Below are 25,922 nucleotides of genomic sequence, written 5' to 3' on the forward strand. Positions count from 1 at the left end.
GGTAACATTTTTAACTCTAAATTTTTCTACTTTTATGGAAAAATTGAGCCTTTTTCCTTTTTATTGTTGGAACTTAAGTTCTGAATAGATAACGAGTGTTGGGCTTTGTTTCATTGTTAAAAAAAGTTAATGTGTAAGTTTCTTTTGATTTTGGGAGGGCAATTTCTAATTTTTAGTTTAAGACTCAGATTTTGTTGGAAATCTTGATGTTTTCTCAACAAAGCTGCATCTGATTAGTGGAACTAATTTTGTTGGAACTAATTTTAGCAGTTTGTTTAAGCTGTTGGGTTATTGATTCAGTTCTATTGTGTAAATTCAAGAGCTTTTCGACTATGACCGACTCAATGCCAGAAATTTCATGACTTGTTTTCTTATCTGAGTTGGGAATTAAGGTGTTATACATTATTGGTTGATTTGGTTAACTTGTCTCATCATCTTTTATCCTTTTGTTGATAATGTCTTGCAATGTTACATATTTTATGGATTATCTTGGTGTTGCTTTGATTTTCAGCTTGCTTAATCACAATGGATTCTTATTAGATAATTAGTTTACTTTTCAAATAATTACTTTCTTTCTTTAATATCTTGACATTTTCTGTTGACAATTTCCTTTCTATTTTTCTTTTTATACCAGATGCAGCTTTTTGTTTCAGTTTTTATGTTTATATATTGAGTTGACATGATATCCGTTCTTTAGTTTTCTTCCACACTGATGTTTTCAGTGTTTCTATTTAGCTATTGTGGTTCTAGGATGTAAATAAACTGTTTCATCTATTAAAGCTTAACTGATACTATATTTTAACTTTTTGCTAATGTAACATTGCTGAATTTCTGAAAATTTTCTGTTCAGGGACGAGAAAGGAACTTATTATGCCCTTCATCTCGGGGGCACTAATTTTAGAGTTTTGCGGGTGCAGCTTGGAGGTAAAGGTTCTGGGATCTTGGTACATAAAGTTGAAAGGCAACCCATTCCCCCGTATTTGATGACCAGTACAAGTGAGGTATCTTGTATGCCTCTAATCTGAATTTATGTCGTACAAATGTATCCGCTCATCTTTAGGTGTAGCGGTAATGTTGTTGACACGTTTGTTGAATGCAGGATCTCTTTGATTTCATTGCTGATACATTAAATCAATTTATTGAAAAAGATGGAAATAGTTTTGATCTTCCAGCTGATGAAAGGAGGCAGCTTGGATTTACGTTCTCTTTCCCAGTGAGACAGACGTCTGCTAATTCAGGTTACCTTGTAAAGTGGACTAAAGAATTTTCTATTAAAGACCTCGTAAGTGGGGGGATGATTCTCGTAACCTAGATATGTTCTTCCATTATATACTCATTAAATGTTCCTTTAAATCACTGGATACACTTATCATTTATCCTATGCATGCTTTCTATTTTTATTTTCAGGTTGGAAAAGTTGTGACCACATGTTTAGAAGAGTCTCTGGTCAAAATAGGATTGGATATTAGAGTAGCAACATTGGTGAGCCTTTCCTTCAAATAGTTGAAGTGCTTCTGCCTTATAAAAATGCTTATTGATCATTTACATCTTAGTTGCTGCACTTTTCTTTATGGGCATAAATTATGCACATATGGCAAGCTCATGAAAGATCTACTTCAATGAGCTTGTAAAAGATGGAAGGATCCTAAAGAGGATTAACCTTTTGATAAGGCTTGAAATGGAGTCCACAGAACAAAACGTATGAAACTTTTAGCAGGTTGCATCTGCCAGAATGTGCGCACTAGTTTACATGAAAGGATAAGTGTTTGTTTGACAGTGCTCTTAAATGTTTAAACCATCTCATATTGTTACCTTTCTCTTTATCTTTTTGAAGGAGTCTCACTTATTCCGCCAAATAGTCACATTACACTGGCTTTGTTGCAGCAAGAGGTTGTTTATATTGGCGTCGCCTTTCCTCCATGTTTGAGAGAATGACTCTTAGACAATACATCTCTGACTATGGTTGTTTAACTATGCAAAAACTTTTAGTCAATTTAAAATTGGTCATCATAATCAATATTAGCTCTCATAGGCTATCATGGATGGATATTTATAGCGCAACCTGAAAAGGCTCCACTGAAATAGGCCAGCAACTTGGAGTTCTTTAGTTGGTCCTGTGGTAGTGCTTAAATAAAGGATGATTTTTCTGATGATCCTTTTCAGGGTTAAGTACTCAAGTGTGTACTTACCATTTCCTTTTATAGATTTTTGACGAGGCATGCACATGTTCATCTATTTATATTAATGTTATACTTACTAGAGCAAAATATGTTTCTCTCTCTAAGCAGGTGAATGATACTGTGGGAACATTAGCTCTTGGACATTTTCACGACGAATACACTATAGCAGCAGTGGTAATCGGAACCAGAACGAATGCTTGCGATGTGGAGAGAACAAATGCAATAATCAAGTATCAAGGCCTTCTTACAAATTCAGGAAGCATGGTATCTTTCTTTGTGATCTCTGGGATATAACTAGCTGCCTACTTTCTTAGAGAATATGTTATAACTTGCATAGTTTATATGTTGAGCTTTGGTTCTTTAGGTTGTGAACATGGAGTGGGGTAATTTCTGGTCGTCTCATCTGCCAAAAACTTCATACGGTAACGATGTAGATGCAGAGAGTCCTAACCCATATGATCAGGCAAGAAGCTGTCCCCAATAGATAATTGGTTGCTTCTGCACCGTTTTTCGTTGGTTGATTCATAATTATTGGATCTTGATTTCTTGCATCAGGGTTTCGAAAAAATGATTTCAGGAATGTATCTGGGTGACATTGTAAGGAGGGTGCTTCTTAGAATGGCACAGTAGTCGGATATATTTGGAGAGCTTCCTTCTAGCCTGTCGGTGCCCTTTATACTGAGGTGTGTTTCTTGTACAATATATATCCTATCTTCACATTTTTCATGTGTGATAAGAGGCCAGTCTTATAGTGGAGTCCAAGCCATTCCAAGTGTGGAAAAACTGTGGAATGTCAAGTCTAGTGGCTTCCAAATTGGTGTTTTCCATGAAAAATCCAAGCAGGGTTCCAAAGTTTCGCAGTACGTAGTGTGGAATCCATTTGAGCGTCAATCATAATAGCGCAGTAGAAGACGAAAAGCGCAATTGTGAATAGCGCTGAACGCTATTGTGAATAGCGTAAGTCAAACGCTAATAAGAATTGCGTTTAGCACCAATCCGAGTAGCGTCAAACTAGCTCTATTCTTAATAGCTCTGAGCGCCGTTAAGAATAGCTTTCAGCGCTAATGAGAATAGCATCGTCCAAAATTTATTTTTATTACACCCTTCTCACACCACATGAATGAATTATCTGTTTTTGATGTTCATATTTTTGTTTATAAATTGAAATTAAAAAACTTAAATCAAAACAAAATCTTCAAAAAAATAATAATAATCTGGAATTAAATATTTAAAATTAGCTAATTTGAACCAATAAAACGTGAACCGAATATAATTTCATTGATTATTGAAAAAACTTAAAATAACTTAAACATGGATTGAAATAACTTAAAATTACATGGATTGAAATAACTAAAATTTAGACTTACACATGATCCGATTTTCATTCTCAAGTTTTATTATCGGTATGATCGCGGGATTTAAGCTCCGGGAAGGTTCTTAAGAAATTGGTAGACATGATCATGTGCGAAATCTATGCCTTTAATTCCGAAATTGAGAGTTTTGGCATGCGTCTCCTACAAAATAAATAAACACAATCTCACATTGTTAGAAAGATCAATGATGTAAAATACATATGTAATTGAGAATAAGAGGTCTCATTGAATAATACTTACAACTTCTTCTAACGTGTATCCTCCCATAAGATGATTTGCATAATATGATTGTATCATGCCCATATAAATTTTGGTTTCTCTTTTCATCACAGCCCACCTATTTCGTATACTACTCCTTGTTCTTTCGTTTTCATTTCCACCATCTTGTACAAAGGATTGAAACACCCTCTCCCAAAAGTTGTTGATATTATCATTATTTCCAACAATCGGAATGAGGCTAACTCTTGAAAAAGCTCTTGTGATTGCCAAATTTTACTTGTAGTGTATGCCATACTTGCAAAGAATTGAAAGAAGATTTAAAATTACAAAAAATAAAAGAGACAGAAAGCAAAGAAGATCTTGAGATTTTGGGATGGTTTGTTTTGAGCTGAAGAAGGCAATTTATAGAGAAAATTTTGAAGTAGAAAAAAGCCGTTGAAAACCTAATCTGAATAGCACTCAACGTTGTTCTTATTAGCTTTCCTTTTGATCCGTTGATTGGAAGGAGCCGTTGGAAATCCAACGGTTGTAAAATGAACGCTAGTTTGAATAGCTTTGGGCGTTATTAAGAATGGCGCTCAGCGCCATTCTGATTAGAACTTTTCTCCGAAAAGATACAGACTTACTCCAGTTTTCAAATTTTATACTTAGTTTTTTTTTCTACTCTCTCAATTTTTCCTCTTCAACAAACATGTTTTTGGATTCATCTCAACATTGAAATCAAAACGAAAGGAAGATATAATGAATTCCCATAAAAATTAAAAGAAATATATAATGAAATTAAAACTTGATTGATTCATACTTCAATTACATTGATTCTACTACTACAAATACTAAAAAATACATAAATTGAAACTACATAATTCCCCATAAACATTGATTCCACTACTTCAAATTAAAAATGACGAACATTAGGATAACCAAAGTTCCCACCAAGTGTTCTAGGAGGATAACCATGTTTTTCCAAAATCCTATTTTGCTTATCCAATATGAATTGATTCTTCCAATCCGGCAAGGTCTCAACCTCCACATCCAATAAATCGAGTTCATGTTTCTCCAAAGCCAAATCCACGGATTTCTGGTTTGTTTCTGCAATAGTTAGTAAATATCCTTCTTGAGTATCCAATCTTGGCATCTTCTTTGAATTCTCTTCACTAAAATGTTTCAATATACGGTCGGTTCCGTCGTTGATAGCCGATATCTCCGAAGCTTATCTTTGTTGAGCCCTTTTTCCCGGTGGTCGAAGAGGGCCATCCTCTTCATACCATCTTGGATCGCTTCTTACCGGAGCACTACTTGTTGAGTCATCAACAGTAGGAGCTTCCGATTCCGATTCTTGATTTTGGGTAGGATCAAATTCTTCGGGGTTGAAACCGGGAACATGTTCTTTGAAAAGCAAGTACACCGCTTCATTTTTAAAAGGTTTTCCACCTTTAATCCTAAGATATTCTAATCTAGGAAACCGACAATAACATCGAATATAATGATATACATATAATTTACAAAACAAATACTTACGATATCCTCAATTCCGCATCCGCTTCCATTGTTTCTATGCATATTTCTTAAGATACCAACAAAAACTTTGACATCTTTCTTCATTGAACCAAATCAATTTTGCAATTTATGAACAGTCCTATCATTCTTGTTTCCAAAAGAGCTTACATAAGCCTTGAATACCCTCTCCCAAAACTGATTTGATTTTTGATCAACTCCAGCAACACCATCAAGTGTAATGCTTATCCAAGCTTTGGTGATTGCAACATCTTCAGCTGTAGTGTATTTTGCCATGGTGAACAAAAAGTCTGAATTGAAAGAAGGTATGCAATGAAATTTTTAAGAAGATAGAGAAAAAAATCTAGAGATTGGAAGGTTTTGGTTTGAGCTGAATAAGCCAATTTATAAGGAAAAATTCTATTTCAAAAAACAACCATTGGGGCGCTATTAAGAATAGCGCTGAGAGATAATCTTATTAGCATGGTGATGTCATCCGTTGATTAGAAGGAGTCGTTGAAAATTAATGGCTCAGATGGGAACGCTATTCTCATTAGCTTTTAGCGCTATTCTTATTCGCGTTTTTTTCCCAAATTTATACAGAACCTGAGAAAAAATTTCAACTGCCATACTTAGTTTTTTTCTTCTCTTTTAAAATTTTTCAAGTTTTATACTTAGTTGTTTTTCTTCTCTTCTAAAAACAATCAAAACCATAACCATAAAATTCAAATGGAAATCATAATAATAGTTTTAAATTTTAGAAATCATAGTATTGCAACCAAGTTACTAACATATTGAAAGTTCAATCGAAATCTTACGAGAAAAAAAACTGCTAAAGTTGTTCTAGTGGGTAAACATCGGTTGGATCGAATTCACCATCCGATCCGTCAAGATTATCTGGTGGTAGATGGGGAGATTCCGGTAGCATTTCACCATCTCCGGGACCTAGTCCATGTCGTGTCCAAATGTGTTGAACAAGATCATTGCGGAGTAGGAGATATGCTTCATCATTCCTCAATTCGTTGTATGACCTCGGTATTCTGGTAACCTGTGGAATTGGTTCGTTCATAACTTTACCCCAATCTAAGTCACATTTTTCATTCTCAATGACTATGTTGTGCAAAATCATACAAGCCTTGATAATCCCAGTACATTGCCGACTTTTTTGTTATTTGGAACTTGTTTTGGAGAGTTCCAAAAGCCCTTTCCACATCCTTTCTCTTCGCTTGTTGATATCTATTGAACAACGTATTAACATGCTGATTTCGAAGGAGAATTTTGAATGACGGCACGATACAAGAAAATCGGGGATATATATTATCCACAAAGTAGTAACCCATGTTATAGTTGTGGCCATTGATGTGGTAATTACAAGGAGCTGCTAAACCATTAACCATCTTATCAAAAAGCGGAGATTGAGCCAAGACATTCAAGTCGTTGTTCGACCCTGGCGTTCCAAAGAAACCATGTCAAAACCACCGATCATATGATGCCACGACTTCTAAGATCATGGTAGTCTTTTTGTCATGTCCACGTAACGTACCTACCCATGTTGTTGGACAATTCTTCCACGGAAAATGCATACAATCAACACTCCCAAGCATCCCAGGGAATCCTCTAGCTGCATTTTCTGCCAATAATCTTTACGTGTCTTTCTCTTGTAGAAAGTCGCATATACCTTGGACCAAAGTGCCAACTAATTACCCTAGTAAACCTCTTGATATACATATAGACGGTCAGCGCTCCCATACGGACATAATCATTTGTGCTATCAGCGGCTATGCCTTTACACAAACATTTAATTACAACATACATCTTCAAATAGGGAGAGTGGCCAAGTTTATCGGTGAAATCAACTTGGAAATCAAAAGCAGGATCCTCAACAACAATCTCACTTGGAATACTTAAGAAAAGAGGTCAATACATACCCAAACGTTGGTGGAACTTCTTAGGTCCCCAAGTACAATTAGGTCCAAAGTAGTCGTGCATCATTCTTGCATATCCTTCCTCTCGGTGTCTTTCCACTATTTGTCGCGTCAATACTTCTTGACGCACCGGTTGGAAGAGCCTATGCATTCTTTGAGTCATATACTGGTACGCCACAATTTCTCTCTCCTCGCTATCATCACCAATGTTAAGATCGATACCATACATCATCAGTACATACCTCCTTAGCGGATTTTCATCGTCTATTTTGCACCTGTAAACAAAACTCAAATACTATAAGCATTCCAAGATTTTAAATTCTTACAAAAGAAAATATATTTATCCACAGATTCATCAAAGAAAAAACATTCACTAAAGATAAGACATCCATTAAAAAAAAGACATTCTAGATTTTTGAATTCATACAAAAGAAAAGACAACTATCATCCATTTTATAGACATCTATGTTCCCAAATTACCACAGTAAACCCACCAATCCCTTTCTTCTAATCCCAAAATCCTTTCCATATCTTCATGAGTAAATCCTTGCCCACCACTACTTATCAATTGGGTTAATTGTGACTCTGGAACTATATCATCTTGTGGAACATAATGAGGTATATCGTCTAGTGCGACATCATGACTTGTGGCTGGTCTTTTACGGCTTAACCATTGGGAGTTTTCTCCAAGATCATAACATGATTGGGTTGAGGTTGATCCTTCCCCTCCGTAGTTTGATTGACCAAGAGCATGTGCACGATCTTATTCAAACCAATACTGGTCCTTTATAACATTTAACATAGCAAATTTGTGCGCTAGATCTTTCCATTGCTCCTGAAATGAAACACCAACATAGCAAATATATTAAAGAACTTTTAATGTGTAAAGAAAATCATAAAAATATGGAAAAAAAAATAATTGAAGGAGTTACAAAAGAAAATTACTAACCCTTGTTCCCAAACTAACATCATACGTAAATGGAGGAGATTCGGGTGGTTGCAAAGGCACTTGAACACGGTTGCCATCACACTTGAACACGGTTGCCATCACTGTCTGAACGTTCGGTATACCAGGGAATTGTTGGAAATTCAGGTGAAGTTTGTGAGACATTGTCATACGTATACCGTGATGGATGTATTGGTGGGACCTGATTCACAAGAAATGTTGGATCTTGAGTACTTGCATCTCCAACTTCATCTCTGTTATCTTGACGTTGGATTTCTGGAAGCAAAAATCCAATAGAATGTCTCTTCCACCACCACACATACTTGCTCTGTTCATAATGTGTATAGTCTCGTCCTTCCACCACATCAATAGGATCCGGGGGGTTAGCAAGGTCTTCCAAACGTTCATGTGGACTTCTTGGAATTGTTATAAATCCCCTTGTTTTCCTTAAAAACCGTTCACCAATATACATGATTGTTGATAGTGGTTTTTAGTTCAAGGCTAAATTTGTAAAACCCTGCATTTAATAGGACGTCACTTTGTAAAGAGACAGAGCCATGTGAAAGTGATGAGTGTTCAAACTCTTCACTGGCGCATTTATTGAGCAACTCAATATATATATATATATATATATGAAATTTATTTAGAATGGTGCATGTAGCAACAATCCCAGATATTCTATAAATTTTGGGACCTTGCCTGTATTATTCAGTTAATATAAGTTTCTTTGAATGCCTTCTGTGCTATGTTCCACGGCTGAATCCTTAATGTTGATATGGCATGACAATTTGTGTTCACTCGCAACATAGTAGCACGAATTTCCAAGTATCAAAGATAAGGTCTTTGCATAAAGTATTCAATCAGAAAGCGTACTTCTCTCTGGCAATGAACTTAAAGAATTCTGTGTCAACACATAGAATTCAATCAATTTTGTGATAATTCACAAGATTCATATATTACCCTTACTAATTTGCGAAAATTAGGATTTTGCGCCTCGCGCAGTATATCAGACCTTGTCTGTCGAAGTTAAGCCTAGGCAAACTAGGTAATTAAATCCGTCATGGATTAGTGGGCGCAAAATCTTGCCCAGAATCAGAAACCAAGAAATAAAGGAGCCGCATAATAGGAGAAGCAACAAAGGGATGCTGTAACAGTTGGTGAACCCAGTACGCAAACTGTAAAGTTCACCAACCCGGAACTGTGGTGATCTGAAATTGGTGAAAAAGCAACAGTTGGTGAACCCATTTCATGAACCTTTGACATCTGAGTTCACGAGTCACTGCCTAACGGTCCCAGTGAATATTAGCGGATGCTAAAAGGATTACTTTTTAAAATATGTTTAGGATTGCTATGACTCTCATAAATACGTTTAAGACATCTATGATCACTGAAACACCTTGTGTATGTAGATCATAATTAAAGTTTTAAGTGTTTAAATGAACACGATATTGCTTATTGGTTCGAAAGACATATTTGCCAAGAACTATCATTATACACGGTTGACATACCCGGAACACTGTGTATATTTCTCTATGTGGTTTCAAGACAAACTTCTCACATGCTTACTTGAAACCCTAATTAGAGTTTCATCTAAATATAGAAAGTGTTTACTTGAATTTCAAGTTATCTTAGCTTGAATTCTAAGCAACCCTCAATATTGAACATCTATAAATAAAGACACTCATTCAACTGGGAAATTCAATCCTTGATACTCCATGTGCTATTTTTTTTTGCTCTATTGACCTAGGCTTCCTCTAAGAAACATAATTAGGTCTACGACTTAAAGACTTCACTTAGGGATTCGTGAAGTCAGGTCCGATACTATCTTTACCTTGATAGTTCATGTATCATGATCTTGTTTTTCTATTAACGATGTTTTGGTAATCTCTTTCAGGCAAGATAGATACAAATCACAAAGTTCTCTTTGTCTCAGACTTTGTGATTCCTCAAGATAGCTATCTGATTTTTTTTTATTAATTGACTAGTTCACACTGTTCTTGAAAGGTGGTTAAAAATCTAAGCTTCTCACTGAGTATAAGTGTTTCAGATTTGTGAGGTTTGCTAGCTTTGTCTATTACAAACAAATTTCCAAGCCTCGATCTTTGATCTAAAGGGAAATCAAATAAGCTTATCTGTTAGAGGCAGATTGGTATCAGAAGTCTTCACTTAGGTTGAAGCAACTCTTAGGCTGTAAAAAACGTCAGCTACGGGAATCGATTGCGTAGAGCCTGGAGAGGTTCAAGAGACGTAAGGATAGGGACTATAAGTGAATCGCTTGGAGGGTGGATTCAGTCTTAACTACATTCTAGTCTAAAGTCTGATAGTATTCTAGTGTTAGCGGTTTAATACAGTTTAGTGTTCAAACTTGGATGAGATTCTTGTTTGTTTGTTTTTTGCAGGTGCAATTTCATCGTTAACAACATTTTTGGTGTCTTGTATTTTTCCTTTGCCGCATTACATTGTTTATATTTATAATACGTTTACACAAGTAATACGTATTCAATTCTCGTAGATACGTCCATATAATTAAAATCAATTACGAGATTTGTTTCTTGTAAAATTTGTATCTTGAAAGATAGATAACAAGTTTCATACTTGACAGAATTCAGATTAGAATATATTGGATACGACTAGATTGATCTTGGATATTGATTTTTGAGATCGTCCAAGTACTCTTCTTAACAATCAGGTTCACAGACTCCATTGTCTACACTATATGATTGAGAAGAGATGGACATATAAACTTTATATATATATTGTCAAGGATCATTAAGTTGGTTTACCTGCAATTGTATTAGGTTTTGTCCATACAGGTTGCCGGAAAAAAAAAGTTGGTGATGTACTTGGTATCCTCTAATTCTAAGTGTTCTTCTTATGGAACCTCATACAGGGGATTATGGAAACACTAAAAAGGGTTTACCACATGATCTTAACGTCTAGTTAGTTGGTTAGGGGGTGTCCTAAAGACGTTTAAAAAGTCTAGATTACTCTTTCATCTTTGAAAACCAAATAACTAAAACTAAATTATAATTCTATCTCAATTCTTCTCCTCTTTCTGTCCTCAACTGATTTTTTTGCCGAATAAAAACATTGAAACCTCAATTACGGTTGTCTAAGTACATGTTCTTCTCTTCTCAACCGAATTATATTTTAGATCGACAAACCTATTTTTTCTCTATTTTTTGTGTTTGAAATGGGTTAAATTTATTGAAATATGGGAAACAAAATTAGAGTTGCAGATTCACCTAGGGTATATGTCTTAAATTTCCTAACCGTAAACTTGCTCTTTGAAGCTATTAAGATTGGTGAAATAAGAACTCCTAACCGTAAATCAAAAATAAAATAAAATCTTATGCGCTGTTACGGTTAGGTTTGTAACCTTAAACGGATTTACGGTTGGGTTCGATTCTCATATAACCTAACCGTAAAAATCTTGAATAACATTTTCGGAAGTTTTTAGATTGATTTACGCTTGGGTTTGATTTCAAATAAACCTAATCTTAAATTTTATTTTTCAATATTAATTGAATATTCCCAGCCTTAAAAATTAAAAACCAACATACATAAATATTTAAGGTTGGTAATATAACAACCTAACCCGACCATAAGGAAACCTATGGTTTTTTTTTTCTTTTAAGAATACCCAAATATAACTCATGTATAAGAACATATAGTGTGGAATTATGCTTGTATATATAGTGTAGAAGATGTTAGTATTCTTCGTGAACTAATGACCTGATTATAGTTTGATATGGGCAATCAAAATAAGAATCCTATTATTGGGGCTGCAAACGGCTGGTTTTTTTGGGCTGCTTAGGATCATGAAATAGTAATCCATAGAATCCCTTGTCCTGATATTTTTTGTAATACCTAATATACTCTCAATTTGATTAGTGCTAATGAAAACGATTAAGTTAACTAATCAATATTAGTAAATGGATTAGTAATCAAATAAATAATTAATCTTTTAAAAATTAAAAGTTGATTTTCCTGGATTTTGAAGATGGAGAAGGATGATTATGGCGAATTTTTCTTGAAGAACTTTGAAGAAAATTGATGAAACCATACGTAACAATACTAAGGAAAACCTTATAATCAACTCCTGATAGAAATTTTATCGACTCAAATCCGTTAAAAATCCGGGGAAAGTCTTAGTTTTTTTTTGTGTTTTACGACTGGAAAACGTGTCAAACCAGTCGTAAAACACAAACACGGTTTGCAGCTGAGGAACTCCCAGCCGTATATAAGCATAACGGATGGGAAGTGAAGAACTTCTCGCCGTTATTTTGGTCGAGAATCACCTGATTTTGTATTACGGCTGGGTTAAGATATTTGGAAGACGATTTTCCCGTCTGTAAATGAATATGTAAGTTGAGAAATTTAGAGTTTTAACATGAATACATATTATATTTGAAAGGTAGTAATAATTTCATTAATTAGACCACAATACAACCCATTTTTTACTTACTAGATCCACATTACAAAGTTGGTTTTAATGACATCACTTACGATGTATCAAGAAGTATTTGATGATGGCGAATTGAGCTTCATAGTTGAAATTATAACCTTTACATTTTCTCCATTTATTCTTAGCTCGAGCTACGACTTCATCATCAGTTTCACCTCTAAGTCGAAGTTGCTTGCAAATTCGAAATAAAGTCATTTATTTTTACACTTTTTTGCGTAATGTTTGAAAATCGAAGATACAATTCAACTCCATCACGGTTATTAGTGTTACCTGTTTCACTACAAAAAAATTCAAAATTTTTACTCCAATGCGATTGACTGGCTAAACCACCTTTCCTTCGTTCTTCTCCCCTCTTTGGGTAGCATAATACACAATTTTTGCAAAGAGATAGGTCTTCATCCAAAGTAAAGTTGGGTTTATCCTTTGAGTAAATTTAATTGAGTTTGTAGGGATTTTGGTGGAGATTATTGATGTGGAAGGTGTGATTTTGATTTGGAATGGGTGGTTATATGGAGGTGGAGTTATTTCAAGTATAAATAAATAGTCGAACAGCTAGAAACTTCTACAAATCAGTCTTCTAATGAATCTATTTTTCATAATTCAAAAAGTAGCCGATAGGATGTGGTACAAAAGGAAATTCTTGTGTTTACGGCTAGGAAATCGATACGTAGACTAAGCCGTAAGTAAGTATAACCTGTAGGTTTTGGGGTATGTCAGACTTAAGTCTAGGAATCCACGCCATAAACCAGAGTTGTTACTTTATGTTAGATTTACAGTTTGAAGTCCTAACCGTGACCTAGATATACGGCCTGGATATCCAACTGTAACAAGGATTCAAAAAAAATTTGGGTTACAAAGAAAGACACGGCTAGGTCTTTCCCAACCGTAAATGTAACACGGTTGGTTTACCAACCGTATTTGTACATAATTATGACTAGGAGTTTCTAACCGATACCAACCTACCAATTTTTTTAGAAACTCAGAGCGGATTACAGTTAGGATTCCTAACCGTGGAAATTGCTAACGGTTTGGAAACCCACCCAATGTGTGGAGGTCTGTTTTTAGATAACAATTATAGACATTTACAGCTAGGTTTGTGAAGCATCGACCCAGCCTTAAGTGTTCAACAATTTCCAGAGTGTTGTTTTTCACATCAATGTACTTAGGTTTAGAAAAAAGGAAATACTAACATTCATTTATACATGCAAATGTACAAAAATTCATCTATCCAAATCTATAACCAAACAACGAAAATACTAAATAGAAAAAGTCTTAGATGATAAAAAATCCATGAAGCAAAATATTAAAAATCTATTGCACTAAATCTCTATTAGTCATTCGCTGGATTCCTCTCTCGGTCCAGACTCTGAACCCGATCGTGATGCCTCATCCGAATCCTCGTCCTTTTTCTCCTCTTCCGCAACCTCTTCTACAACTTTAGCCTTTTTACCTCGACCGCGACCACCCTGAACTGGATTTTTTTTACCTCCGCCATGTCCACCTCGACTACTTGGATCTGTGCCACTTCTATCACTTGTATCTCCACCACATCCACCTTTTTTACCTCCGCCACATCCACCTCGAGCACCTTTTCCTTGCTCTGATTGAACATGCTCATTGGAGAGAGTATATGAGTCCCCATTAGAAGAAGGAGACCTAGTCCTCTTACTTCTCCTTGGTCAGTCCTCATCATAAGCATATATACCTTCTTTGTCAGGGTTTATTATTCCTTTAACTCGGATCCGGAGTAATCTTTTTCAGGAACAGTCAACTTATCACCCGAATTAATGCTACGGGTCAGGTCCTCGACCACCCAATCAACTCGTTCAATCTATTTTTTTCATATCAGATACACAAAGTGCAATTATTGGTAGATAATTAAAAAAAAAATTAACATATACAAGCATAAGATTAGTAGTATACGTACCACCATCTCCTTTTAATCATTATCATCATTCCTTGATGTCCTTTAAGTCGACTTTCCTTTCTTGAAGTATTTTCTCGCTTCCGGATCCAAATTTTTCACACAAGGATGAGAGCACTCTTGATACCATTCCATGTAACTCGCACCCGCATCGGAAGTGCCATGAGAAGCTTCAAGCCCTCTTCTACTCATTTGGTTTACTTCTTCGGAGCGAGCATTTCAATGATCGGTCGACGGTGCTGATTCATAGGTCAATTTGACATCATTCTCATTAAAATGAGAGTTGCATATGCTGAGTTTAAAACAAGAGGTTTCAGGTACTCTTTTCTGGACAATACCAATTTGACGGAGCGTTCTACGAGGATCTAAAATGACGAACCCTGTTGGATGAAACAAAGGTCCATGGTAGGTCGCCACATCAGAAAATACTCGATCACCAACTTCATATTCTCCATCTTCATCAAGTCTCAAATATGGATCAAAAACAACATCATTGATTGTCAAAGCATCCAACATTTTCCTCATTTCGATCGTGTCCGTCTCTTTAGCCTTGTGTTGGGTCCCTACAAAGGGGTATCTTCCTCATATAGGTTTCTCTAGAGGCCACTTCTTATTCCAAGAAGGCCTCAAGCATTTAAAATGGTCGTGATCCCATGACTACGGGAAAAAAAAGAATTACAAATAATATATTACACACAAACCAATAGAAAATTAAAAAAAAACATTTGTTATATGGAAACAAAAAATACCTAGATAAAAGCAACACACTCCATAATTTGTGTTTCGTTCCACCTAGAAGCTTTGCAAAAATTGTCCATCATACTAGAAAGGAGGGTGGGGCACACCTAGTTTGTTTCCAGATCGAGACTGAGACTTCAACCACTGCAAAAATAAGCATTCACCTTATTTTCCGAGAAATCGGGGAAAATGATGAGATGACGAGGTTCCCAAGTACACCATGTTTTTTCGTTTTAACCTATAAGTATGACACCAAGTGTGATCATATATGGACAAAGTCAAGAAAACACAACAACAAAGTAGTCATTTGACAGTAGTTACGGTACAAGATCGATTGAATACATGATCAATTTCAAGTGATTAGGATTTAACGTACTAGTGTATTTAATTTTATTTATAATAAAACAATTATAATTGCAAAAAGTAAAATGAAATCATACAACAAGATTTTGTTAACGAGGAAACCGCAAATGTAGAAAAACCCCGGGATCTAGTCCAGTTTTGAATACTCTCAGAATTAAGCCGCTATACAAAGAAAAAGCCAGCTTCGTATAGTTGAGACCAAGTAATCTACCCCTAGTTACTTAGTTCCCTCAATATCCCTTCGTCTACGTCCATCTGGTCTCGCACGTGAATTCCAACATAGAAAATCACTATCTTGAGTTGTTTTACCAATATAAAGTCTTAAGCACTCAACTACTTTTTATCGTCTTCCAAACAGTAAAGGAACAAAGTTGTTTGGTAACTACTCCAATAATGTTTTAGAAAAAGATTCGTTGAGTTTTGATAAAATTTCTTCCGTTTAAACTAGTAAAATCCTTTATCGGGTAAGATCAATCCAAATCAATAACTTAGATTCAGATTCACAACTCTCAGATTCGGATATTGAAGAATACCACCAAATGATAGTTGTCGATCTAAACGACTATATATATGACCAAATACATTAAAGATAAATCGGATCTAAGTCGGATCCAAACCGATCAAGATGTGTGCACAAATCACGAGATACGAAGACCAATAAGAAAAATCTTCTAGTCTTCAAATCTTCAATTACCTTCTTATGTAGTTGCACACCAAAAACTTGAATCCACTTATGATCGATCAGCACAGAACGGAGTCTGTTAACAATGGATGATCACAAGATGTCTTTGTTAGAAACTTAGATCATTGATCGGTCAAACTCACAAGCGTTTCTATATCAATCTTGTTGTCAAATTTAGTTGTCAAAATTATATCTTGATTTCTAGTTTACAATTATTCAAGTCTCGGTATAGGATAGAGGTAGTTGAGAAAAGAACCAATCATCATTTGCGTTCTACCATTTGAAGGAGAACATCAACCGAAGCTTTTGAAGAACTTCATCAACAAAAGGTAAGTGAAGACTGAACCACCTATTTCTCAAGTTATATTCACCTTTCTATCCTTGAGGCGATTGTCGCATAACTAATTAGATTAGCTTGCATAGACAAGAATTTCGAGTCGAGAACTAATTATTTAGTTTACCAATTTCTCGAAATATAATGACTACGTTTAATGAACATTTGTTCATACTTGATCAATTTCGGTGGAGAACAATTTATTGTTCGGAACCAAATCAAGATTCAAGTTTATCATTCGAAAATGGCCTGGAACAGTGATACGTTTCATTGATGTTATTCGGGAATGTTTCAAATTGATATAGAGAACAATATAGAACTACTATATTCGGAATACAAGATAGTGTTATCAGTCTTAACAAACTGAGATAACTGTTATATGTCTGAAGCCATATTATATGTACTCGTACATGTAGCGGAGTATCTATATATCGACTTACAGATTTGTGTGATACGCATATTCGTATGCACATCAAGGGAAAATCTGTCTATTTCGTGATCCGGATAAGTATGTATATTCGTATACAAACCATTTTGGAATTGTGGTAAGGGAACCGGGCTTAAGTATCCAAACCGGTATGCGAACCAAGACAGATCTATGTTCATGGACTATTTTAGTACACAAACGGCCAAACCGGTACGCAAACTGAAAAAGTTTTGTGAACTCCGGAACCGGTAAAGTCTTAAGGTTTCCAAACCGGTCCCCAAACTGAAAAGATTTTGTGAACTCCAGAACTCAGTTTTGCACCTAAGTTTGCAAACTGGTACGTACACTGAAAAAGCTCTGTCAACTCCAAAACTCGTTTTTTCTCATAAGTTTTCAAACCGGTCCGCGTACCATGACTCAGCCGATTCAAGAACGACTCATGTATTTGTACTTTGGTGCATTTACAAACTATGTCGATTGTATTCAAATGTGATTAAATTATTTCTACGAGATGACTTGCATTTGATAAATTCTCTAAAAACACTAGACTCGTTTGATCAAATGATTGTGACTCAAGATTAATGTCTTTGTGTTCGTGAAAATGAGTGTTAAGCTTTTAAGTTCAAACCGGCTAGTTTCTGCTAACCATGTTGAACATAGTCTTTGCACACAGTTCGGTTACGGTTCACCTAACCAGAGTGTATATCTTGTTTATGTGAATAAGATTCAAAGCTTTCATCTAACGGTGAATATTGTTTGCTTGGTTCCAAAGCAATCTTATAGCTTAAACCTAAAGCAACATATGCTTTGAAGTCTATAAGGGGAACTCTTGGCAACTGGTATTTTTGAATCCTCACACTACTTTTTGTTGTGTCCTAATTGTATCTAGAGTCCTCCTCTCCAGAAACCCTTTTACGGTTTAGCGACTATCAAAGAATTCAATAGGATTCGTGAAGCCAGGTCCAGTTATCTTTTATCTTGATAATTTGAGAATCCTAATCTTGTTCGATTATTGATTTGTCACTTGAACAAGATAGATAGAAATTACAAAGTTCTCTTCGTCTCAACTTTGTGATTCCGCAAAGTTTATACTTGTGAGGTTAATAATAATCTAAGATGCACTTAGGGTTGCATAAGTCCGGATTTTGAGGATAGCTAGACTTCTGTCAAATCGGTATCGATGTTTATCACCTTCATCCTACGTTTGATATGATAATCCATTTCGATCGTAAATCAGGAAATCAATTATATAGGCTTAATCCGTGGGAGCCAGATTTGGTTTAAATTCTTCAATTGAGTTGAAGCAACTCTTAATTGGTGTGACGTCATCTAAGGGAATCAATTACGCGGAGTCCCGCTGGGATTCAAGAGGCGTAATGAGCGCAACTGTACCTGAATCAGTGAGAGACTGAGTTTGGGCTCAACTACATTTCAGACCGAAGTTAATTTGTAGTAGGCTAGTGTCTGTAAAGGCTTAATACATTTTTTTGTTCAATATGGACTAGGTCCCGGGGTTTTTCCGCATTTGCGGTTTCCTCGTTAACAAAATTTCTGGTGTCTGTGTTATATCCTTTTTCGCATTATATTGTTTATCTTTATAATTGAAATATCATAGGTTGGCGTTGATCAATCAAAGTAGATACGTCTAACCTAGTTTGTTGGATACGACCTGATTGATTCTTGGATATTACTGTCCAAGAACTCCCTTTGTGATTAGGTTCACGGATTCAATTCTATAAATGTTCTAATCGCAAGAGAGATAGAGATAAAACTCTAGACACTTTCCTTGATTGAGTTTTAACTCTTGGAGTTGTGTTGAGTTTGTGCATACAGATTGCCTACGAAAAAGTTGGTGGTGTATTTTGGTACCCCCAGTGTTTTCAGTCTTTAGATATAAAAACATTTCTAAAGATCCCGTCAATACTTTGATCTAGTTTGAGTGACTCTTTTGTCATAAGAGAAGGCTCGCAAGAATAATCAAAGTAGTTGCAATCAAAGTTTCAACAACCGTTAGTCAATCAAATCAATAATCGAAAACTATAATCCCACCAATGGTACTCATAGAGATTCTTGATCCCACATAAGTCTTTAAACGAGTGGTTGCAAGAGATTTCGCCTAATTAAGGTACTTTCCTCCACGGATAGACGGCTCCACCAGAACCAACACGAATGAAGTTTGCCTGGCTCTTATGATAGTTTGAAATAAATGCAAACTCAACTATTTATTGCTCTAGGTTGTTTGGAAAATAAGTAAATTCCAAAACCGAAAATATTCTCAAGATATGCAACAAGTACCTAATTTCGTGTTTTCATATTTCCAACTAATATCCGACCTGTAGTTCTGAAATTTCTCATTAGAAAATATCTAATATTAGTTTAGCACTTAACTAATATAACTTTCCAAGAGATATGTTTTGATTTGCAGGAAAATCAAAAACATATAATCGAAAATCTTAATAAAAAGATTCTCAATATTTCGGATTGGGATCACCTTGAGTATCAAAAAATGTCTTTGAAAAATAAAAGATAAGAATTATATTCAAAATTTCCATTTAGCAAACTCTAATTCCAAACTCACACGAACTCGTAAAGTAATATGTGAATATAGAGGATCGGTTCTACCATGACTCATAACATAGATTAAGATCGGTTCTACCAAGTCTCCAAATATAGGTAGGGATCGGTTCAAACATGACTCCCAAAAATAGCTAGGACCGGGTCTACCATGTATCCCAATATAGATAAGGATCGATTCTACCAAGACTCCCAGCAATAGCTAGGATCGGTTCTACCATGTATTCCAATATAGGTAAGGATCTGTTCTACCAAGACTCTCAACATAAGTCAAGATCGCTTCTACTATATATCCCAAACTAGGTAAATATCGGTTCTACCATAACTCTCAACATAAGTCAAGATCGGTTCTACCGAAGTTCTTACCTAGGTTCGAATTGGTCATCCAATAGATCTTCAATGAAAACCGTACCAAAACACCTATTGACTTCGTTCGATTACGAAACAAGTTTTGTCTATGTGCTTCCTTTAAACATATGTAATCAAGCATAGTTTCCTATGATGAAACTACACTTATATCCAACACACAACCAAGTAGCGAGTCACATAGATTATGTCGATAATGCACTTACGAAGTTCAAAAGATAAACGTTATACTTCGTAATCAAATATTCTTCCTTGACACTTCGATCATAATAAAATGACCAAGTCTAATACTAGAGTATTAAATATAACCTTTCATGTTATGTTTTCAATCTTAAACAACTTGAAAGCAACGATAGGAATAAAAATAAGTCAAGTCAGTATCACTAACGTCAAGTGGAATGATGATGTCTCATTGTACTCGATATGTCTTCACGATCTTTAGGTCTTAAAAGTAATACTTGTATGTCTCAACATTTCTAGACTTTATAGTCTAACCTAAACGAAGTTGACTCTAATATATTTAATCAAGAGACTCTAATTGAGTTTAGATACTAACACATAACAACCAACGCTTGGTGGGTACAACCCATACAAACACTTGGTAGGTTCAACCGAGCAATGCTCTAACAAAAGACTATGCCAAGAGAGTGCAAAGTAAGCTTTATATGTATGTCTAGCTCTTGATTCATCCATCACCACCTTTACACAAGCAGTCTTGGGGCCAGAATCCTCAAACTTCTCCCCCATACGAACCATGTTAATCTTCCTTGCAATACGTACGTATTGATTCATGACATTCACCCGCTACTCTGTATTCACTTTTATCTCTAGGTAAGGATCCACCACCTATCTCAACTCTTCTTCCGCTTCATCTTTGCCCCACCCAAGACACTCTTTCGCCAAAACATAATTCTCTTTAAAAGGAATAGAATTGTTGAAACCCTCAAATACAACTTTTTCTTCCAAAGCAAGACCGGTAATTTGCTTTACATAATCCAGAGTGATAGTCATCTCGCGGAGTAGAAAATCATGGTTTCGGGCCAAAATCTTTCTGTAAACCTACAAACAGTTACAACATCATATGTATTCTGCAAAACTCGATTCCATACCATAATCCTGAAGCTTTTACCAAGGCTACCACATCTGGATGCTCTCTATCCAACGACCAAATTTTCCTTGTTGGCGTTTTAGTTTAGGGATCGCCTTATCGGGAAACTACAAACAACAAAAAAATTGGATTGTTACAATTAACAATCCATAATAAAATTAAAATAACATACATTAAATTTGATTTATTATCTTTGTAGCACAAACCCTAGCAGCCAATGATGACCTGTAACTGAGCAGGACGGATCGATCTCTTCGCTCACCCCAAGGGGTCCGTTCTTCCAGGAAGGTAAAAACTCCGTAGCATCAATGATTTTCTTTCCGAGTCTTTTTGTAGATACTTATTTTTATCCTTCTTCTCCTCCACCACTACGGCTTTACCCTTATTAATAGTAGCCGCAACACTTGTTTCGACCAAGTTTTCTTCTTGAATCTCTAGATTTGGTTTTTCCACAACCACAATTGCACTACCTCCACCTTCACTTCCTCCACCAGTGGAAACTCCACCTTCATCTCCTCCACCTTCACTTCCTCCACCAGTGGTAACTCCATCTTCATTTCCCCCACCAGTGACAACTCCACTTGCATTTGCACCCAATGGTTTTGTGTGACGAGGTTACGGAGTCGGGACTTCACAAGGTGTTACTTCTTGTGATATTTTCTTCCTCCTTTCATTTCTACTGTTCAAAGTTGATTACATATCAAATTATATATAACGGTGTTCAAATCGATACAAATACAACCAAAAAACAAAAGAAAATGTAAATGCAGTTTGGAAAGCTGGACACAACCAAGCCGTAACATAAAACAACGATGAGGAAAAATTGTCATTCTCAGCCGCAAACAGGTTTACGGATGAGACCTTGAGCAATCGACCAATATGTAACACTTATAGCGGCTTAGAAATAATATTTACGACTTGGTTTCTCAAATTATGATAGGAACAACCTAGCCGTAAACACTACCGCTGGATTAATTTTCAAACATAAAAGAAGATACAGCTAGGGAAAACCTAGACGTGACCACTACATAGGAGACTTTGAGCAATCGACCAAGCCGTAATATATATAACGGTTTGGAAATAAAATTTACGGCTTGGAACAACCTAACCACAATTTGTTGCGGTTAGGATTTCTCAGTTCCCATCCGTGTCACCTATGTTAATGCTCTGAGTTCTTAGTATTCCAAACCGTAAAAAGTGTTAACGGCTGGGAAAACAAGAACTTCAAGCCGTAAACGGTTTCTGAAACTGTTTTTCCAGACCTAGTTTATTTAAAATCAAATGAACAATCATTCAAATGCTTAAATAAAGAGTGGGGTTTTCAATTCATACCTTATTGCAATGAAGTATATGAGGAGTCTCAGAGGCTGGTTTATCTCATTCATTCACTTCTTCTTAGTCTTCGGTTTCATCTTCTGTTAGAGCATTGCTCGGCCGAACTCGCGTGCGTTGCTATCTCAAGCATGTTTGTCAATGTTAGTGATCAAACTGTAAGTCTTGATTTCTAGCCTATTTGTAGATGTCTCGGACTAGGACATAGATTGTGTAGTTGAGCTTTAGACTTCACGGCATTTATCATTTGAAGACAAAGAACTACTAAGAGGAGCTTGTGGAACTTCATCGACAAAAGGTATGTGGAGACTGAAACTTATCTATCACTTGGAAAGTCTATTTCTACTCTATCTCCTATATTGAGACATAAGTCGTGTTACGGTATAGTTTTCTATTATACACATTTGAGATTTCGAGCTGAGTTTAACTCGCTTATATATTTCTCGGAATATGTGTTGGCAAGCTTTCGCTTCGGCCAGGTTCATCTTACATTCGTGACGAAAGTCCGAATCATATGCGAGTAACATCTTACATGGTTTGTGGGATACAATCATTTGGTGTAACCTTGGAATGTTTCATTATGATAATTTCAATAACTTGAAAATCGCTTTGATGAAAAATAGTTTGTGAATAACAACTATATAACATCCTCTAAGAAAGTTTCAATGATTGAAATAAAGAGTTTAGAATCATGTAACCATGTTTGGATATAAACATAGTGTGTAAATCACATTATTGTGCAAGTCCAAAACCGGGAGCCTGAAATATGCGTACCCATACGTGTGCTGGTGGTTTCTGATGTCTGGGAAAGTGTGCGTACCCGTACGCATACCGGCGGAAAGTTCACGTCCGTGAAAATCTGCTGGAGTTTGGAAGTTTAAGTAGTATGCGCACCCGTACGCGTACTGGCGTAACCAAACTCAAGTCCGGCTACTCAAGTATGCGTACTCGTTTGTGTACTTGAGTGGGTTACTTTCTAAAATCGGTTGTGTACATGAACTTAAACATTTATATTATAAGGAATGCAATCTTTGCAAACCGTGGCTATAATTTTCATGAATTGATTCGAGTGAATCAAACCGATTTTGTTTTGGTTGTGTTCTTGTATACTTCTACGAGAATATAGCAATTGAACGACTCTTTAACTAGTTTCATTTGAGTCATTTGAACTAATTATGGTTAAGATGAATATGGTTGATATGAGAGTTATCATATGGCTAACTTTGGTTAACTATTGTTGAGCCAACATGGTGTACACGTTTAAGTACGGTTCATAAACCAAAATAAGGGTACATTTCATTTGTGTGTAACAAGCTAAGTTCGATCTAACGGTTGAAAGATATTAGCTTGGTTGAATCAGGTTTTTCATCTAACGGTGAATATTGAATGCTTTGTTACCAAGGTAACTTGGATTGCAAACCCTGATTTGAAAACTATATAAAGGAGAACTCTATCAACTGGGAAACCTAATCTCCACACCTTATGTGTGTTACTAGTTGCATAAACTAGAGTTCATTCTCCTTTAACCTTAGGTTTTCCTAAACCTTGTAGGTTAACGACTTGAAATATTTCATTGGGATTGTGAAGCCAGACCCAACTAATTCTCTTGTAGTTGCGTGTTCTGATCTTTCCCGATTTTATCGTTTGAGTACTATCTTCTCTAATATTTTCTCGAGATTAATTTCTCCAATAAGCAAGATAAAACGTGATCACAAACATCTTCGTCCCATCGTTTGTGATTCCACAATATCTAGTTTCGCCATCATACGATTTAGATTATTGGGAGGTGATTGATAATACTTGGCTGTTCTTCGGGAAATAAGACCGGTTTATCAATTGGTTCCTATTCACCTTGATTTATCAAAATACAGAACAAAAACTCTTGGGTATTTATGTGGGAGACAAGTTTATTCAATCCTATATACTTTTCTATATGAGACAGATTTGTTTATCAAGTCTTTGACTTTGGGTCGTAGCAATTCTTAGTTGTGGGTGAGATCAGCTAAGAGAATCAAGTGCGTAGTATCCTGCTGGGATCAGAGACGTAAGTAGCGCAACTGTACCTTGAATCATTGTGAGATTGATTAGGGTTCAACTATAGTCCAGTTTGAAGTTCATTGGCAGTAGGCTAGTGCCTGCAGCGCCTTAACACAGTGTGGTGCTCAATCTGGTCTAGGTCCCGAGGTTTTTCTGCATTTGAGGTTTCCTTCTGGTGTCTGTGTTATTTCTTTTCCGCATTATATTTTGTTATATAATTGAAATATCACAGGTTGTGCGTTGTATCGATCAATTAGGAAATCCAACCTTTGGTTGTTGATTGAGATTGATTGATCCTTGAACATTGATCTTTGGCACCATTCAAGTTTACTCCTCTTATATTCAATCGGGCTCGCAGATTTCTATTTGCTGATCGCGGATTGAATTAAGAGTTAAAGATATAATATCTTTTATATACTTTTCTCTAGATTGAGTCTGACTGTCTAGTTGATTCTCTAGAAAGTATATTAGAATAAGTCCTCTCAGATTGTCAAACGAATTGTTGGGTGTGGTTGTTAGACCCCGTATTTTCATCTTCACTTGATGAATTTGATTTTTCTGGTTCAGGAGGAAGTTATTTCGGATCGATCATACCATTTCCTTTGTCTTCACTATGGTTTTATACAATAAATTTAATCGACGATGAATTGTTTTTGAATCGATGATTAATCGTTTTAAACGAAGAAAAGAATAAAAGAAGAAGAAAAGAAAGAGAGGAGAAGAAGAGAAGGAGAGGAAGACCGACTGACTTCTTTCAAATTTATTTTTTTAAATTAGATTAGTTAATTAATAGAAGAGTAAAAGAGAAATAAGTAAAATTTATTGAGGGTATTTTTGAATATTTACATAGATTAGGTCCCCATATCCACATTTTGATTATAATTATCATGTTAAGCCCCCCAAAACTAAACCTAGTGCAAACCCAATAATAGGATTCCAAAATAAAATATGATTATTAAATTAAGAAGAGAATTACTTTTTTTCTTTTGTGTAATCCATCGCAAAATCTGTTTTTCTTCTAGTAACAGTGATTTTCCCCTAACTATCATGTAATAAGCTTCTTAAATAATATATGGATATTTTAGTCTTTTCATCTCCCAAAGATTACCACCAAAATTTCCAATCTTTTTCTCAAATTGCAAATTTTCGTTAGGTTTCAATTGACAAAAAAAATGGCCATAAAAGGAATTCCCTCCGATCGGCCAGCCCAATTATCTCCGATTCAAAAAAAATAGACTGATTTCATGTACAAATTTAACATGAAACCAACCTATTGAGTTGAAACTAAGGGAGTAAGGATTTTTAAATGGTTCCACAAGAACCGGTGCTGTACCGGTGTAACAAACCCTAAGCCCACGCTGGCACGAGGATGCACGCGCATCGCAAACTAGTAGCCGCGCATGTAAACAACACCAGTCTAGTCTAAATCGCT

General features: G+C 35.7%; 1 protein-coding gene across 2 annotated transcripts; it reads left to right on the plus strand.

Annotated features, from left to right (window-relative positions):
- The first annotated feature begins 320 nt into the window (after nt 1-320).
- On the plus strand, nt 321-10,673 carry LOC113320105 (hexokinase-4-like). Of its 2 annotated transcripts, none has more exons than XM_026568044.1 (8): nt 321-392; nt 851-1,001; nt 1,100-1,282; nt 1,408-1,482; nt 2,289-2,444; nt 2,545-2,643; nt 2,736-2,863; nt 10,537-10,673. In XM_026568044.1, exons 2-7 carry the CDS (start codon nt 984-986, stop codon nt 2,808-2,810), a joined length of 606 nt encoding a protein of 201 aa, XP_026423829.1. In that variant the 5' UTR covers nt 321-392; nt 851-983; the 3' UTR covers nt 2,811-2,863; nt 10,537-10,673. The 2 variants fall into 2 exon arrangements, with proteins under 2 accessions (XP_026423829.1, XP_026423828.1); XM_026568043.1 differs by lacking the exon at nt 321-392 and adding an exon at nt 699-753.
- The last annotated feature ends 15,249 nt before the right edge of the window (nt 10,674-25,922 follow it).

Source organism: Papaver somniferum, chromosome 11 (genome assembly GCF_003573695.1).
Source record: "Papaver somniferum cultivar HN1 chromosome 11, ASM357369v1, whole genome shotgun sequence".
Taxonomy (NCBI): domain Eukaryota; kingdom Viridiplantae; phylum Streptophyta; class Magnoliopsida; order Ranunculales; family Papaveraceae; genus Papaver; species Papaver somniferum.